The sequence below is a fragment of the Caretta caretta genome, chromosome 2, assembly GCF_965140235.1.
Source record: "Caretta caretta isolate rCarCar2 chromosome 2, rCarCar1.hap1, whole genome shotgun sequence".
Taxonomy (NCBI): Eukaryota; Metazoa; Chordata; order Testudines; family Cheloniidae; genus Caretta; species Caretta caretta.
The window spans coordinates 231,791,249-231,810,799 of NC_134207.1; the positions used below are offsets into that span (position 1 = coordinate 231,791,249).

Genomic DNA, 19,551 nt, shown 5'->3' on the forward strand with positions numbered 1-19,551 from the left:
TGTCCTTGTGGAACCTCATCAGATTTCTTTTGGCCCAATCCTCCAATTTGTCTAGGTCCCTCTGTATCCTATCCTTACCCTCCAGCGTATCTACCACTCCTCCCAGTTTAGTGTCATCCGCAAACTTGCTGAGGGTGCAATCCACACCATCCTCCAGATCATTAATGAAGATACTGAACAAAACCCGCCCCAGGACCGACCCTTGGGGCACTCCGCTAGATATCGGCTGCCAACTAGACATGGAGCCATTGATCACTACCCATTGAGCCCGACAATCTAGCCAACTTTCTACCCACCTTGTAGTGCATCCATCCAGCCCATACTTCTTCAACTTGCTGACAAGAATACTGTGGGAGACCGTGTCAAAAGCTTTGCTAAAGTCGAGGAATAACATGTCCACTGCTTTCCCTTCATCCACAGAACCAGTTATCTCATCATAGAAGGCAATTAGATTAGTCAGGCATGACTTTCCCTTGGTGAATGAATGCTGACTGTTCCTGATCACTTTCCTCTTGTCTAAGTGCTTCAGAATTGATTCCTTGAGGGCATGCTCCATGATTTTTCCGGTGAGGCTGACCAGCCTGTAGTTCCCAGGATCCTCCTTCTTCCCTTTTTTAAAGATGGGCACTACATTAGCCTTTTTCCAGTCTTCCGGGATTTCCCCCTCATCGCCATGAGTTTCCCTTCTGTCTGGAGCTCCAGACGCACACACCCTGTTGCTCTCTCTCTAAACCCTAAGGGGGTTACATATGTTATTCATAGCTCAAAATCATCTTTATTTAATGTATTTATACTAGACCAGATTTTTACAAGAAAATCCTAGAAAACAGTATTGGTTACAGTTTATAGTTTAGCATATCTGCATCATAATAAAGAGAATTGCTTTAATTTCTCATTTGAAAAGATACTTCTATAATGGTAGCAAGCCTATTTTTGCAAACAAAATATTTTGGGGGCATCCTATTAAATAATTGAATATTAAACATGTCAGAAATGGTCCCATCTGCTTAGATTGTTTTCTTCTTCTCAAGGAGCTAAGATGTGCAGTTTGTAATTGGAGAACAGATTAATTTACAGTCCAAGAGTGTAAAAGAGGATCTGCAGTTTTTGTAGCATGTGGATGCTTGTCTACACTGCACTTCAGTCTGGGCTATGGGGATGTGAATTTCAGTACACACAAAGCTGAAAGGAGGGTTGGCCTGGTGGTTAAGGCCCATGACTGGATTTGAGTCCTAACTCTGCCCTAGATTTCCTGTGTGACTTTAGGAAAATCATTTAATTTTGCCTGCATCAATGCAGGTTAATGTCTCATTGGAGAAGAAATCTGTGATGCTGCGTGAGGGCATTTGCTTGGTGTAACTTCTTCGTTTGCAGACTGTACACAAATACTGCTTCCTGAAGTGATCATGAACTGCATACAGGCAATTCTTGTCAGCGAATGTATCACTGCCTCCTCTCCAAGAGGAGCTGACTTAGGCTATGTCCACACTAGGAGCACTTTACCGGGATAGGAATTCTGCTATACTGTACTGGCAAAGGCGCTCCTCGTGCAGATGCAGCTATACTGGCAAAGCTGCACTTTGCACCAGTATATTAAAAACATACTCCTTCCTCCTTCTCTGCCCGCAACCAAAACAAGCTGTACTGGTAAAAGCTCAGCTTTGCAGGTATAACTAGGGGCTTCTGTTGGCATAGTTATGTTGGTCAGGGATAATATTTCTTCACTCTCCTGAGCAATATAGCTATGCTGGCAGAAGTCTGTAGTATAGATCTAGCCTTTAGTCCTTGTCCCTCTCCTGGAAGTCACAATTTAAACACACTGTTTCTTGGTCCTCCCTAACCCCCGGGGCTTTTCCCCTGGGAATCCCCTGAGTCTAAAGCTGCTCACCTGGGACCATTTGGCCTTGAAAGGTGAGCCTAGTCCCTAAACTTCCTGTTGTGTAGATGCTTTGAAATCCAAAGGAACTCCAGAAAAGGTTTGCCTGCCCAAACCAAGAATGGTTTATCCCTTAATGACTGTCCAGGTGCACTGAGAGTTTAATCCTGAGTTTTTATACCTCAGTGACTCATAACGTTAATGACATTAGCACCTATGGCCATGACAATATTATCTTCTGTTCTTGCTTTTTGCACCTTAGTGATCATTATGAAATTAGCTGACTTGTGGTGTTGAAAATAGTATCCCATTGGGAAAAAAAGTAAGAGGGCAAATGCTGAAATAGTGAGCGGATATGTGTCTCCTTCATCAATCAATTGATCAGTTTTTCCCAATGTAATGTACTCCAAGATTGATCTGTGCACTCATACTTTCTTCCTGTACAACCAGAGGCAAAACTACCAGATACCCTCTCTGATTAGGGGGTGTATTGTGCTTCTGGTGAATTATCAAAAGGGATACAGTATTGCCCTCTACACATTTTTATCCTGAACATTAATGTATCTTAGAGTCATATGAATCATCTCCGCAGATCTGAAAAGAAGAATTTCTTGAGAACATCTTGTTGTTTTATCTCTTACTGTAAAGCATCTTGAGACATTGTGTTGAAACATACCACATAAAAATAAATTTAATTTAATTCTCAGTACCTAGAGCTGGCTGATTTAAAGGAACACTGTCAAAGCAGGGAATGGTAGTTCAATATGAGACTACTTCCATCTTGGTTCCAAGAGCATGTAACTGCTATATTAGTAGGAGAAGTGAGTGGATGCAATTTCTGAGGAAATGCCTCTTTGTTTAAAAAAAATCATAAATGATCATTATTGGTATTATGGTAGCATCCTGATGCACCAGCCAGTGAGCTCCACAGTGCTAAGTGCTGTACAAACACATACTAAGAGACAGTCCCTGCCACAGAGTACTCACACTTTAATAGACAAGAAGAACCAAAAGTGGGAGAAAGGGAGTAATACTATCCCCATTTTACTGATAGGGAATGGAACTCAGTGAGTTAAGGGCCTGCTGCAAAGCCCACTAAAATCAATGGAAAGATTCCTATTGATTTCAATAGGATTTGGAGCTGGCCCTGAGTCACTTGCCATAGGTGACACAGGAAGTCTGTGACAGAGTTGGGCATTAAACACAGATCTCCTAAACTATGCTCATAGGCCACCATACAGTAATGCCAATATATACGCAATATCAAACAACTCCCATACTCAGTCATGTCTCCCTAATGTCCTCACCATTGGCCATAGCCATACACCAATGACATTAAACATATCCAAAGGGTGGAGGGCATATAGAGCCAATATTATATCTCTCTAATAAAGAGACCACTTTGTCTCTTGAGCCTGCATTATATCAAGATATACCATATATGTATACCACAATGTGGAAACATACGGTAAGTAACATTCTCAGTTTAACATATGTAAATTTGGCATTCGTTGAACAGAATCCTTGCTATTACTATGTGCAGTATGCTTATCATCGTATTTTAAATATACCAACTGATATACCATATATTGATATCATGAGAGTGAATTTACTTTTTATTGCCTTTTCAGGCCAATATACCAGTATCCCTGGAAGCTGTAACTTTGAAACAGGAGATCAAGATTGGACTATTGCATGTGGATTAACACGAGATTCTGTCAGTGATTTTGACTGGAGTATTGGCAACAGGGCTGTCACAGGGCAAAGTGGTCCTGATGATGACCACACACCAGGTAATATTAAGTTTCTCACATCTGTTTGGGGAAAGGGACGGAAAATTCTCACTCTTAGCTCTGAAAATCATTAAGCCATCTGCTGAGGAAAGTATTCTGCAGAATTAGTCCCACAATAGGCAGGAGGCCTGCTTAGTCGACCTGTGATCAATTCAGTGTATTGTGCCAGAAGGTAGTGGTGGTGAGCAAATTCCACAGTTTTGTGGCGCTAATTGGAAAATGCCCATAAAAATGTTCCATTCTTTTGGATGATAAGGTACAATAGGGGATAGACATCATAAATGGCAGTGCTAAAGTAGGCCAGATGAGTGTATTGAATCTTGTCATGTATACAGTCATAGTAACCACCAGTGTTATCTGAATGCAATTAAAAATAAACAGCCTAACAGAGAGGCCTGTTATCAGTCGGTTTAATCATTGGTTGAGTCAGCATCAGTGTAATTTTATAGATTGCTCCTTTCAAAGTGGCCTCGATTATATCATTCTTGATACTCTATTGTGGTTTGATGCATTTGTTTAGTCATCTCTAGACAATGAGCTGCTAAATCAAATCTAAGGATACTTATTAATCATGACCCCTGGAGAGAAACAAACTTTTTATAAGCAGGCACAGTGGATTAAATAAACCTACTGTCCATTTGCAAGCATCTGGCAAAACCCTTATTAATTAAAGAGGTATTTGTAAACCTACTCATTTAGACCTACAAAGATGAAAAATTAAATACAAACAAGAGAATACAGTCAGTGACAATAATGTTTCCTTTTCTGTTGGATTTTTTCATAGGAGATGGCTTATACATTTCTGACTGAGTGTTGTCATTTTGTTGTAATTCTGCTGCACTTTACATAATGAGCCAGGTTCTGCTTTCAGTTACACTGGTGTGAATTCAAAGTAATGCCACTGAGCTCAATGGCTTTTTTTTGTATATCCTGTGTAATGAAGCTGTAAACACATTTCTATAGATATTGATCTTCCACAGCATCCAATTCAGATGGTCACAAACAAAAACAAATCTGAAATTTGGCTTTCGAAACTCAGAATGGATTGTTTTTTAAACAGCAAACCCATTTCATAAATGAACAAAATGTGCAGGCAGGGGGTGAGCTGAGACTTCTGCTTATTGTACTTGCTTACTTTACTGTTATCTTGTCCTTTCCTTTTTCCTGTTTCTGCCTCATCCACCCATTGTATTTTGTCATAATCTAGGATGAGCGCTTTGTGGTTCTTTTACTGTGCATCTGTACTGAACCATGCATGATAGGGTCCTGACCCTGGACTGATGACCGTAAGTGCTCCTGCAGTGCAAATAATAAAGAGTAAGAAATCACTGCAACAACAGAATCTGACTTCAGGGGCCAAATTCTCTGCTGGTGTAAATGCATGCAATTCCAAGACATCAACCATACCGCTCTGCTGCAGGTCATCATTTTCAATGTCTGTCCTGGGTTGAAGCTTAGCATAACACTCATGGGTTCCAGATAAAGATTCAGGTCCTTAAAGGATGATTGAGGAGCAAATGGGGAAAAAGGAGCAATCGTTGAGGGGCCACAATAAAAAATCTCAGTGGAAATTATTCCCCCCATGTTGTGGCTGGTCAAGAGCTTAAATACATGACATATACATTTTGTATTAGCATGTCCCAACTCCCAAATCCCAGCTCCTGATAGCAAAGTAACCCTTGATACTACTCACAGAACAAAGTATATTAACATGGAATACAATGACCTGGTATGATGAAGACAACAGTCTGTCATGCTAAGATTTAAGGAGAAAACAAATAATGCAGACCAAGTATTAGTAGGTGATGAAAATATTGTAATATCCATTGTCTTCATCATGTACCTGTGACCAACATGTCTGCCAGCTTTCATCTCCTCCTCGGTCTTTCAGATTCTCCTCTTAGGGCTGCCTGCTACAGCCGGTTGGCAACACAACATGACTGGTAGTTGGTGTGCTTTGACCAAGACTGAGAGGGGAGTGCAGGTTCCAGAACCTCTTTACCCTCCAGCACCTCTCTCTGACGATTACGGGGTCCTTGTTCCCAAGCAGACATCTGCATGAAATTATCCAAACAGTAATCTCAATAAAAACAAGACTGATTAAAAAGAGAAAATAGAATTAAAACAAAATTAACAGTTTGCTTAACACATCTGGCTTTGCTCTTCTCATAAGCTAACCTCCCCAGATTTTCCACCAGCATATCCATGAGGCGTTGCTTTATAAATCTTCAGAAAAGACAGATAATCAATTTAAAAAGTACTCCAACCTCAAACACTTTAGTCCAATGCCAGAGCAAAATGATGATTTTATTAATCATTTGTATTGTCATAGTACCAAGGAGCCAACTAGGTTGGGTCTCTGTTTTGCTGGGTATGATACATATAGTAACATTCCATTTGATTTAGAATACAACATATCCATGTCACTGTAATAACTTTGAAATAACTTTTTTACTTGAGAATGTTTAAAATCTAGCACCTCTTGAAAGTACTGAGGTGTAACACTCACACCCTGATAATCCAACATAAGCAGATCATCTGAGAAAATTATATTTTTATATTTATTTATAAAATATATATTCCAACAGACAGACAGAGAGAAACTGAGAGCATTTCACTGATAGTCATTGCAATTTGCAAAACCTCCCTTTTCGTGGTGTTTCAGCCAGAAATTACATAGGATTGAGGTGCAAACTGAATGTCTCATTCTGAATAAGTGATCATTTGCAGGTCTGTGAGAGTGGCATGTTGTATACAGTTTTGAAATCCAGTAGACAATTTCACTTTATGAATGAGTGAACTAAGTGTTTGTGCAATTTTAGGTAAAAATAAATGCACTTCACTTCAAATAGCCTTTGATGTTATGCCGCCAGTCCATGTGAGCCTGATTCTTGAAATAATCAAGTAGTGAGCAAATATCTCTGTGTTCATTTGCACTTTCTCAAAAGGTTTATTATTTACCACAATACAAAAAAAAATTCCAGATCAATTGCCAGAAACAGTTTTGTGCTAAAAAATCACACCAAAATAGATCTTTATTTAGATGTTCCATCAGCCAAACTACTCAGAGCCAATGAGTGGCATCATCTGATATCTTAGTAATGAATTCACCTTGGTATATTCTAATTGTTAAAGCTGTAACACAGCTCTCTTGTCCCACCCCGGTTATCCTATTACAGGAAAAGAGCAGCATTCATCAGTAGCTCTTTGGGGGCAGGGTCTGTTTCTTAATATGTGTTTGTACAGCACGCTAGCACAATGGGGCCCCAACTTTATTTGGGTCTCTAGGCACTATGATCATAACAGTAATAATTAGCAGGGAGGAGTTAAACCAGAGTTGTCATGAGGCTGCAGAAGGGTTTGGGATTTCCAGAGAAAGGGACTGGTTGGGCATGCTTGTCACTAGGGTATCTAGGAAGGTTTGGCAAGTGTGTGTGTGTGGTCTGAGATGGAGTGGAATAGGTGTATGTTACCATTCACTGGTCCTCTCCGTGGGTCTTGCCTCCCCCTCTAGACTATTCATTCTTCCTTCCAATATTTCTTCCATGACTCCTCCTCCACCCTCTATTATCACCATTGTTTTGAAGAACCCCAGCTCCACCTTCCTTAACCATGATCTTCAAGGCCAGCTGCATTACACCTACGCCTCACCTTGGCATGATGCCTCAGACTTGAATTGTTGGACTATCTGGTGCACAATGGAGTTTGGAATACTCCAAATCCCAGAACATATGAAACTGGAATTTGGATGGCCGCAAATTCAACCACACACATCAGCAAGAGTTCAAATGCGAGGCATCATGGCAGATGGGACCCAAGCTCACCTTTAAGGTAGGGAGAGTGGTGGTTTGAGAAATAGATACTACTGCATGGTGGTGTACTGCTGACTGTTGAAATGATACAAGACATCACTGGAGAAACTGTCCACCATGGATAGTGAAGACCTCATTCCAGGGAAAATCTTATTGTTGAATTGCTAAAAGCCTGTCTTAATTAGACCAAATTAATCTACTTGTAATTGCCCTAGAAGTTTCTCCATACTCACTGGGAACCTATCAATTTGATTTTGCAACTTGTTAGCCAATTATGTACCAAAAGGTTTAGAAGAGCCCATTAAGGGCCGGGACACACTACTATTGTGATTCTGAATATGCTTGTAGCTGATTATGTTTAAACAAGAAAGAGTATTCCGTGTGTTCCTTGATTTGAAAAATTCTGAATTTTATCCTCCAGAGGAGAATAACCCTGATCTTCCTCACTGCTACCACCAGAACAAAGATAGTTTGTTTTACCTGAGCAATTGAGCCATTGTAAATGTTTTGAAAATGGGATTTTAAGAGAGCTTGCTTGTTCAAAAAGTGTTTGTTGCTTAAAAAAAATGTACTTGGAAGGTTGTATAATTACACATTGTGTGTTACTGTTATTTCATGAATATGTTTATGTAAAATGTAGCTACTGATTGGTGCAAAGTCATTTCCATGTCTTTTAGGAGCTGACACCGCTGTGAAGCTCACAACAACCTTGTCATGTGCCAAAGTCAAAAGTGAATTTTATTTCTATAATAGTCCTTTAGACTTTTGATTGAATTTTTTTACAACAATCAATATTAAGAAGTCAAGTGAAGGAAAGTGACAACAGTACATAGTGAGTGGCACCTGAGGGCTTGTCTTCACTACCAGGGTAAGTCAACCTAAGTTACACTACTCCAGCCGCATGAATAACGTAGCTGGAGTCAACGTAGCTTAGGTTGACTTATTCTGGTATCTTGACTGCGCTGCACTGATGGGAGACATTCTCTGGTTGACTTACCTTACTCTTCTTGGGGATCTGGAGTACCAAACTGGAGAGCGCTCTGCAGTCAATCACCCTGGTAATGAAGCCCTAAGAGATAGCAGCCTGAGTGCTCCATCACGCTAAGGCCCTTTACACCACTCTGTAAAGAAGTCCTAAAGTGAGGTTAACTATGACTGGCCTCCATTTTAAGGCCCAGTTACACTGCTAGTGCAATGCTATTCTGGAGAAAAGAGACTACTGTGGCATATCAGATGCCATTGTGTGATAGCTGGCGGCAATACTGGCTTTGCTGTGGTGGCCACTATATTTTAGAAGCAATGTTTGTATGGAAGTGAAGTGTTTGGAATAAAGCTGTAGTGATTACTGACACCTTACGAGCACTTTGAGCAGGGGGTTGGACTAGCTGACCCCCTGAGGTCTCTTCCGACCCTAATCTTCTATGATTCTATGAAAATGAGAGATGTTTGCCATTAGGTTATCCTAGGATCAAATATTACCAATATATCAATATCAATATACTCTCTTTTAGTAAAGAGAGTAAGAGTGATTTGTCACGGGAGAAAGCCACTCTAAAGAAAAAAAGAGTAAGTGCATTCAAAAGGAATCAGACCTATTTAAAACCAGGCAATGGGTCGTGCTATTCATATTCCACAGAGCTGTTAATGTACTGTGCTACATCTCTGGTTTAATGGTAAAGATTTAAGTCTTTTAGTGAATTATGTCCATGTAAGGTGCTGCTTGTCTCCAGCCCATGAAGGACCCACTGCCACACCAAGAGTTTCTTTTCCAGGCAGTTTTATGTTCCAAACACAGGCAAAAACCTCACAAAAAACAGTTCCTTAGCCCACCCATAGGACTTTCCCCTTTGTCCCTTTCAGACCCTCCTGATTCAGGACCTACTTCAGGACTTCTTCCAGGCTATTTTAACTGAGCACCACTTCCCAGGGCTTTCTCCTGGAGGTCTTTTCCCCCAGCAGGTTCCTACTGCCTCCCCTCGCAGGGGATGCTGGCAGCCCCTCACAGGGCACTCCCTGCTCCTCAACTAACACCCTGGCTCTTTATAACCCCCAGTTCTGCCCCATCCTCTTAATTGGCCAAACTGGGAGCACCTGTTCTGGCATAAGGGAGCTGGACCTACTTCATTTAAAGCAGACAGTCACCCTGAGACAGTTCAATAACCTTCAAGTTTCCCCTGCTTCCATGAAGAACGTACAGGTAACATAACTTGGAGCTATTGTTAATTCTAGTACTAGCAAAACCCTTTCAAAAGAACAATGACTTTCATAGATAGACATCACTATCTCAAACCTTTTTTAGAAAAAAGTGGTTCTTTTAGAGATGAATTTGCATTCAGATCTGAACATCCCCAATGTGTTTAGTCCACCTCTAGTAATGTCTTTTGTTTGCAACAGAGCTAGGGCCAAGGTAGTGGCTGAATAGCAAAAGTGGCTTTAGGAGGGTTTAAGGAATACATTTGTAAAATATGTATGTGTTAATAATATATACATCTGTTATCAGACCCTTGGCCTATGTGTAAATATATATTTGGGTCTGATAAGATACATTATTGCTCTCACTATCTAGCTAGCTACCTATCTACTTATCTATCATGGCTTATGCTCTTAAGTGTGAAGTAGTATTCAAAGAACACTTTCATTCATTTTAAGGTAATGGACAACATTTTTTGTATGTCAACTCATCTGCCCAGCAGGAAGGAAATAGAGCAAGGATAATTACTACAAAATTGTTCCCAGCCAGCCTTGGAGTGTGTAGAGTCCGGTTCTGGTTCTGGCTCTGTGATTCCAAGCAAACAGGAATTTTAAAGGTAAGAGAAAAAGTATTTCTATTTAAATAGCTGATATCAATATTTGTGTTTCTCGTGTTTTGAATGGTTTAAATTTCAAACATTATATTAGCTTTGTTTAATCTCGGCTTGGTTGCCGGTTCTTTACCCAATCTTTCTGTATTGACAAGATCAACACTGACAACTCTGCTTTAGTCCGAATTTCTCTGGAAATGCCATTAGTACATATGTGAGTCTCACTGTCAGAGACTCGTCCGGTCATTGCAACCAATCTTACTGAACAGCAACACTTTTCTGCTTTGCATGCTTCTATCCTCAACATACAGTAAGTGCTATTTCCAGGTTATATAACACACTAATCCTGAAATGTGCTATACACAGTTAAAAAGAAAAACATTGTTTTAAAGCTATGAATGTTAATGCTCGTGAAGGGTAGTAGATTGAAAGCTCTGGACATAAACTATTTACTCACAGAACAGATGCAAGGTGGAGAGTGATAGTGCAGGCTTCCATGAAAATGTCTTGGCAGCGTTTTTCAAGCCTACCTAATGCTCCTACCTCAAAGGGTAATGGGGTGAGTCTTTTTGCACTCTCTGCTGAGCCAGCTTACAAAAATGCTAGTTGTCATGTGTCTATAAACTGGCTTGTGACCATCAGCTCATTTCACATAACCCACTGAACAAATAACGTCTCAGATAGTAATGGGTTTACTGACCCAAGCCGGATTTGTGTTTGTGTGTTTATGCCAGTTTGGAAATGTGAAAATAGAGATTATGTCAGTCATACTACATGTGACATGAAACAAAATTCAATACAGATTAATTTAGCTGTCTAAAACATGTGTTAGAAGGAGGAAAGATGGTCATGTTGACTTGGAATCTGGAAGGCAGCAGGCCAGTGTTCTAAAACTGATTCATTCTGGCACCACCTTCCTTTTGACCTTGAGCAAGTCACTTAGACCCAAAGGTATTTGGGTTCCTAACTTCCCTTGAAATCAATATTCCTTTGAGGATCTGGGCCTTCATGTCTCTATGTCTTGGTTCCAGATCTGTAGAATAGGAATTATACTGCTTCATTTTTCCACCTTTTTACTGTCTTATTTAGACTGTTAGCTCTTCAGGGCAGAGGACTGTCTCTTACTATGTTTATTCACAATGTATAGGTATTGGGGTGCTGATTTCAATTGGGGCCTCTAGGCGCCACCAAATAATAAATAATAATAACCCCCAGTATACTATGTAATACCCAATCAGTAGAAGCATCAAACAATTAAAAATCAGTGCATTCAACTGAGCATTTATACCAAGCATTAAACAAAAACATTTCTCAAAGCTGTACAGTCTCCAGGGATACTAGTTTCAGATATTCAGCTTGAACTTCTAAGAAATTCTTATACAGAAATGTTACAGTTCTGTAATTCTGAACAACTTTTTAAACTTCTGCTCTCCATCATCAAATGCCGCCTTCTTATTTTACCACTTACACGTGTGTGCGCGCACACACACACACACACACACACACTCCTTTATGTTTTGCTTAGTAAAGTTAATTGAGAAAAAGAGTTGTAGATAAAGGTCAGCAATTTCTGTGCTTTGTGAATATCCAGATTATATTAAGGTAAAAGGCAAATAGTGTTTACTTCTGAATATTTTATTCAAGTATTTTGATTTTACATTTTTAGGCTGGGGTTTGTTTAATTATATGTCTCCTGACCATTACAGTGTGCAAGCCCCAGATTTTACTTTTATTTTTATAGAGAACTTCTGTTGGACTGAAGTTTTCAGTCATGTAAGCATTACTAAATGTTTAGGGCTTGTCTTCATTACCGGGGAGATCAACAATGCAGCGGGTGTCGATTTAGCAGGTCTAGTGAAGACCCACTAAATCGATGGCAGAGCCCTCTCCAGTCAACTCCGGTACCCCAGCTCCCCAAGAAGAGTAAGATAATTTGATAAGGGGGAGTGTCTCCCATCGATGCAGCACCAGTCAAGACACTGGGGTAAGTCGACCTAAGTACGTCGACTCCAGCTACATCATTCACGTAGCTGGAGTAGCATAACTTAGATTGACTTACCCTGGTAGTGAAGACAAGCCCTTAGAAGTAATTTGTATGTCAAAATATTTGGCCTGTGAGTCAGGTAGCAGGTGGCCACATAAAACTTGCATTTCTGTGATCATTTATTAAACTACATTAGTTAAACTTTTAGGCCACAATTCTACAAAGGGATCCATAAACATGAACTCTTACTCCTGCACAGGAGTACGGTTGTGTGCTTTATCTCCTTCAGGATTAGGCCTTTCATGGGGGAGCACATAACAGTAAAATTCATAACAGACAGAACTAGTCCGCCAGAAATTATACACATATTTTCTTTCTCCTGAAAAAGTTGCACACTGAAGACAATGTATCCTTGATTGTGTCCTTCCCTCGTGCCATCTAATAGGTGACCTGATTCAGCAGCAAGCTTTTTTTTTTTAAGAGGCAAAGGATATTAACTGTAATCACTCAGGGAAAAAAGTCAAACAATCACTGTGAACAGCTAAGTGAAAACCTCTGCTCAGTTTGCAGTAGAGGTAAAAAAAAAAGCAAACCATCTTAGGATGTCTGCAAAATGAGAGAGAATATTATAATGCTATTATGAGAGTTGACGGTACATCCACCACCTGAAATGTTCTGCTCTGTTCTGATTACTCTGTCTCATAGGATATAGTCCAAAGATGGGAGTTTAAAGTGACTCAAGTCATGGAGATACTCCAGAAGAAGACAGATTTAAAAGACTGGGACTGTGGTTTAGAGAGGAGATTTGTTAGAGGCATACAAAATAGTGAATGGTAAAGAGAGGCACACTGGGTGATCCTATTTACCCCTTTATAGTACAAGAAAATTCAATGGAAGTGAAAAGGGAAAATTGAAAACAGACACATTTTTACACAATGCATAGTTAACTTGTGGAACTTATTGCCAAAATATTTCATTTCACTGAGGAGAAGAACTTAGGTAGTATTAAAAATTATTAATTAGATGTTTATAAAGGTAATTGCATTAGATAGGATAAAACATTTATAAGGGAGATGAGCCCTCATACTTCAGTGTATTAGCCAACTGCTATCTTCAACTACCAGGAGTTCTACAGTATGTTACATTCAGGGAAGCAAGGAAGAGGCCTAGACCTTCAGATGGGTTACAGGTATCTCAGTCTAAGCAAGTTGTTCCATAATTGTCCAGTATGAGGTTTCTTTCATCTTCCTCTTAAATATGTGGTAGTAGACATTGAGAGAGAAATAATTCTGGACTAGACAGACCACTGGTCTAAGCTAGTATGGCAATTTCTCTGTTCACTGGAGTAGTTTCAGGTCAGTTCAGTTAAATTACGTTACTTTACCCGTGCAAATAAAAACAATGCATTTCTTTGTAGATTTGGATAGCTATTTACCCAAGTTTATGCAGAGCAGGAGAGAACTTGGATAAACCAACATATTAAGCACAATCTCTCATAAAACAGTTGGCTTCTCTTTTAAAGTTTTTTCTTCAGTCCTTTGTGCTCCATATGAGTCTATCTGTATGGAGAGGAGTAAAGCAATTACTGTTTCACTATTCAACTTTCTTCCTCTTCAGCTTTTCTTCCACACATTGTTATACCATGGAGAGTTAAAACTAAATTAAGACAGTAGTTTCAATATTTCAACTTCTGGCTTGTTCAGGCAATTAATATTAGCAGAGGTTGCTATGAACCAGGATACAGTAAATTCACTAAAAATGACCAGTGGGTTTTGCATTACTATTATTATTTTAAAAAATTAACAAACATTGGATAACCACTTTTTACAATGTATTTTCAATGTTATAGTGGGTGGTGGACAATGTAATCAGCGAACTTTGCTTAATTAATTCATGTGCTTACTTTGGCAAATCAGATGTTCTACACTACATTATATTCAGGGAAGTAAGGAAGAGGCTAGGCCTTCAGAAGGGCAGAACCTGAATCCAATTCCCACTGTGAACCCCAAATATAATGTTATATCAGTTTCTGCCATTCTTGTTCACTCTGTATACTGGCACATCTTGTATTAGTGTTTTAGTGGTCCCACTTCTTGCAGTCTGGCAGGAGGCACTGCTTTAAATCATGTTGATTCAGCATGGGGAGGAAAGGTATTCTACCAGTTACAATGGAACAAAAGACATGTGTAGTCTGAAGACATGAACTTGCAAGGATGTGGTACAAAACGTCATGTCATCATTCTCTATTAAAGTCAACAGGTGTCTTTCTCAATTAAAACTGGGTTGTGGCTCACAATAAAATGAACATGTGTGGTTGCCTTTCATAAGACTCGGGTTCTCCTAGTTCCATGACTGGAGAATACAGTGCATATGGTGGGAATAATCAGAGATTATAAAATTAGTTCATAGTCACCTGAGAGCACACTTCTTGCTATGCAACCTATAGATCTGCCAGGTTCTCAGATATACAGAAAATCACGTAATTAATACAGACCCTTCCATCATGACAACTGTTAGTCAGGTAAGATCAATCAGGTAAGATAATATGTTATTTAAAAATATATGTATTTAAAAGCCATCAAGAAGACATGGAAGAGCCTTGTGTGCTGCAGCAGCTGGTGCCAAAAGTAAGAGTAGCAGTTTACATTCACTTGACTTTCAAAAGTATGTGCCCCTCTCCCAAAAATGTATAGTTGGTGAAAAAAGAATTAGCAAACCACTGCCAGGCAGCACACGCTTCAGAGAATTAAAACTGAGTCAAAACTGTAAAACAAAGAAATGGGATTTGCTAAAGAATTCAGTTCCCACACCAGAATACAAATGAACCAGATGCAAAGGCACTTTGCAGAAGAACTAAGAATCACAGAGCAGAGCCTCACTGACACATTCATCTCACAGATCTACAAATGGTAGAGTCCTTAAAAAAAACCCAATGTACTATGTATTAATAGACATCTTCAGTTTCAAGCATTTCATAAGGAATATTTTGCAACTTGATTTTTCTCACTTGGTTTATTGTCCATGATGATTTAGGTGAGATGGGCATTTTTATGAAACCGCCTAGAAATAATGTCAGCATGGAGTGGAGAATAAACACATATGATACTTACTAGTTAGTGCCGGACATGTGGTTTGTTTCTTATTTTAAATAATGATGCAAACCAGAAACTGCCAATAATTAAATTATTATGACTGACTTCTCAGAAGCACAGTGACAGCCTGACCTTTCCCAAACCTGGTAGTTAGGGAACTGTACTTTCACTATCCAGGTTTATAGTGGCAACAGTCTGATCCCCTTTCATCCCTCCATTTGTTAAATAATCAGCTGTGGACACACAGGGCTAGTGTGTGCCCTTTATGGCACAACTCACTGTATGCAGAAGGGCTAGAGTCTCTTGAGGCACTGAGCACTATGCAAGCATAATTCCTCCTGGGGGTCTGGGAAACATGGGCCAAAGTGTCTCTTCTGTACTGGGTGCTATCTGTGCTCCTCCCTGTATGAGTCCATCTCAGCTGGGTGGTATGGAATGGGAGGAGTATTGCTCTGTCCCTCCTCCACTTCCCTTCTCTACAGAGGCTAATGACTGTCAGCATTAGCCTTAAGCAGTGTTTGTGCTCTGTGCATCCCTCTGTAGGGATCACATTCAAACCCCATCCTTGTGCTGTCTGTGTACACTGAGTATAAAGACTGAGACTGCATCTAGCTCTTGAACCGCAAGACACATTTGGTTCTTATTGTGGAGGGAGGCTCTGGCAAAGAATGCAACATTGCAATCTGTCAGTTATCCTCTTCACTCGCTATGGACATATTGGAGCCACTTATTCTGGAGAGAATAACACCTACATTGCAGTTAAAGAAACAGAGTGCTAATTGAGGTTCACGTTTTTCTGAACCTCTTGAGTAATTGCTGAAATAAACCAGAATCAAAACTTTTCCAATTATTATTTATATATGTTATGGTATTTTGTAGAGGTCTCAAGTGAGAATGGAACGTGTTGTGCTGGGGATTATACAAATGCATCACAAGAGACAGTCCCTACCCTGAAGAGGTTACATTCTACACACACAAAGGATTGGAGAAAGGAAGTATTATTACCACCATTTTACAGATGGGGAACTGAGGCAGATAGATTAAATTACTTGTCCAAGGCCAAACTGGAAAACTGTAGCAGAGCTGGGAATTCAACAGAGATCTCCTAGATCCCATTTTAGTGCCTTGCCCAGTATACTGTCCTTCCTCAGGAAAATTCAGGTATTTCTACATTAAGAAACATAGAATCTGGCTCCCCATTGGGTTACTCCAGCTTTACATTAGTATTGCGCCATTGATTTCAGTGGAATTCCACCAGTTTTAAGCTGTAGGAATGCCGTTGTGAGCCACACATGAAATGTGTAGAATTAGAAACTTATTGTCCATCAAAGCAGGATTTTTCTTATCTGAAGTTTTTACCAAAAAACCTCTCTGATACTTCTCCGCTAAAATTTAAAAGCCAGAACTCAAAAAATAAAGTCTGTGTTCTGAATCCCAGAGTACATTACTTTTGTCCACACCAGAACTGAAAGCAGCAGAAGGCAGAAGTTAAAATTCAGAGACAGACTGGGATTCTAGATCCTGAGTTGGTAGAGGCTGGCTGGGCTACTGAGGTGAAGAATAGTAAAAGGCCAATATGGATCCACCAGGAACCCCTTTTTGATTTTCAGGTCATTAAAGAAACCTACAAAAAGTAGAAACAGGGACAAATTGCTAAGGAGGAATACAAAAGAAAAACATGTGTATAGGAACAAAATCAGAAAAGCTAACTCACAAAATGAGTTACAGCTAGGAAGGTACATAAAAGGCAATAAGAAGAGATTATTTAAATATATTAAAAGCAAGAGTAAGATGACAGAAAGTGTAGATTTTCTAGTTAGCGAGGAAGGAGAGCGAATAATTGACGACATCTAGGTGTTTAATGCTATTTTGCTTGTCTTCACTGAAAAAGTTAATGATGACCAGATACTCAACATAATTAATATTATCAACAAGGGGGGAAGGAACACAAACCAAAGTAGGGAAAGAACAGGAATATTAAAGAAAAATAAAGAATATTTAGATAAGTTAGATATACTCAAGTTGGGAGGACCTGTTGAATTTCATCCTAGGGTACCAAAGAAACTAGCAGAAACAATCTCAGAACCATTAGCAATAATCTTTGAGAACTCTTGGAGATGTGTGAGGTCCCAGAAGATTGGAGAAGTGCAGTGTGAAATGTGGTCTAGATGAAAGTACTATAAGGTGGGTATACAACTGATTGAAAGACCAGCCTCAAAGAATAATTATCAGTGATTTGCTGTCAAACAGGGATGCCGTAGTGGGTCCTGCAGGGATCAGTCCTAGGACTTGGTACTATTCAATATTTTCATTAATGGCTTGAATAATGGAGTGGAGAGTACACTTATAAAATTTGCAGATGATACCAAGTAGGGAGAGGATGTAAGCACTTTGGAGAACAGGATTAGAATTTAAAATGACCTTGACAAATTGGAGTATTGGTCTGAATTCGACAAGATGAAATTCAATAAAGACAAGCGGAAAGTACTTCTCATAGGAAGGAAAAATCAAATGTATAACTACAAAATTGAGAATAAACAATGTGATGCAGCTGTAAAAAAGGCTAACTTCATTGTGGGGTGTATTAACAGGAGAGTTGTATGTACAACAAGGGAAGTGATTGTCCTGTTAGACTCAGCACTGGTGAGGCCTCTGTTGGAATATTGTGTCCAATTCTGGATGCCATATTTTAGGGAATATGTGGACAAATGGAAGAGAGTTCAGAAGAAATCAACAAAAATGAAGAAAGGTTTAGAAAACCTGACCTATAAGGGGAAAAAATGGGCATGTTTAGTCTTGAGAAAAGAAGACTGATGGGGGACCTGATTAGTCTTCACATATGTTAAGGGCTGCTATAAAAAGGACTGTAATCAATTGTTCTCCATGTCCACTGAAGGTAGGACAAGACGTAATGGGCTTGAGCAAGGGAGATTTAGGTTAGATGTTGCGAAAAACATTCTAACTATGAGGGTAGTTAAGCTCTGGAATAGGCTTCCAAGGGACGTTGTGGAATCCGCATTTTGGAAGTTTTTAAAAACAGGCTAGACCAACACCTGTGATGGATGGTCTAGATTTACTTGTTCTTGCCTCAGCACTGGGGGTTGGACTAGATGACCTCTGGAGGTCCCTTCAAGCCTTATATTTCTATGATTATATCAGCCAAGGAGCAGAATTTGCATTGTTGTTCTGAAAGTTAGTACATATCCTGCCTGTCAACAAACTGAAATTTAGAAAGAGGTAGCTGGAAGAAGAAAGAGGTTACAAACAAAAACTATAAAGAAACTGAAAGTATAAAAATACCTGATCATTAAAAATTCCCTTTAGCCCTAGATGTAGAAATATACTTAGTCTGACAATTAGAAAGTACAGTCCTGGGAAAAAGATAAATGACTAAATCCCAGAAATGCAATGGGGAACAACCAACACATTTTTTGCCTTCTGGTCATCCCTCGCTACCCAAGTGGGCCTTTCCCCCCTCCCCCTTCAGAAGAATTCTTTGTCATAGAAGCCTTTTTATATTTAGTTACCCTCATGTATTCATGAAGACGTGCGTGTGTGTATATTTTTATATAAGAAATAATACACACATGCACTTCAGTTTTGTTTGGTGTCTCTTTTGTTCTAGTCAAATCAGTCCATTGCTAGAAATGAAAGATATTCATTGACATACTCTGTCATGACAGTGGGGGTGGCAAACCTATCCAGTGAAACGATTGCTGAATCTATGAGTGTGAAGTCTGTTCCTCAGGGAATAACACCACATCATTTTTCACCCTATTGGTTATAATTTCTTTTCTTAAATTGACCTCAGAGAAAAGCTCTAAGATCCTTCCACCAAGCACTCTTTCACCTTCAGTGAGTACCTGACTTTTTCAACTGATGCTTGACAAGAACAGCTGCATGAAGGAGTCGTTTCTCCCCTATGTAGAGGCTTCTAAGCAGGTGGGAGTTACCACTGGTTCTGCCCATTTCAATCTCATTGAAGCATGCCCCTAACATGGATATTTACTTCCATTCTTCAGCCAGCTTTTCATTGATCTAAAGATGACTAAAACGTAGACACCTGCAGAGAGCTGCTGGAAGCAGCGACTGACTCTGTTTCACTAGATATCTGCTTTGATAACATTTTGTCTCAATATTCTTATGCAGTAAAGCTCAAAGAAAGTATCTGGTTTAAGTTCCTGGTTGGTTTT

General features: G+C 39.6%; 1 protein-coding gene across 1 annotated transcript in view; it reads left to right on the plus strand.

Annotated features, from left to right (window-relative positions):
* The window catches only part of MALRD1 (MAM and LDL receptor class A domain containing 1), a 468,338-nt gene that overhangs the window by 358,863 nt on the left and 89,924 nt on the right, over window positions 1-19,551 (plus strand). Inside the window, exons 32-33 of the mRNA XM_075124752.1 lie at window positions 3,508-3,669; window positions 10,131-10,288. Of these exons, the coding sequence (XP_074980853.1) occupies window positions 3,508-3,669; window positions 10,131-10,288 (320 nt within the window). The remainder of the gene's footprint in view (window positions 1-3,507; window positions 3,670-10,130; window positions 10,289-19,551) is intronic.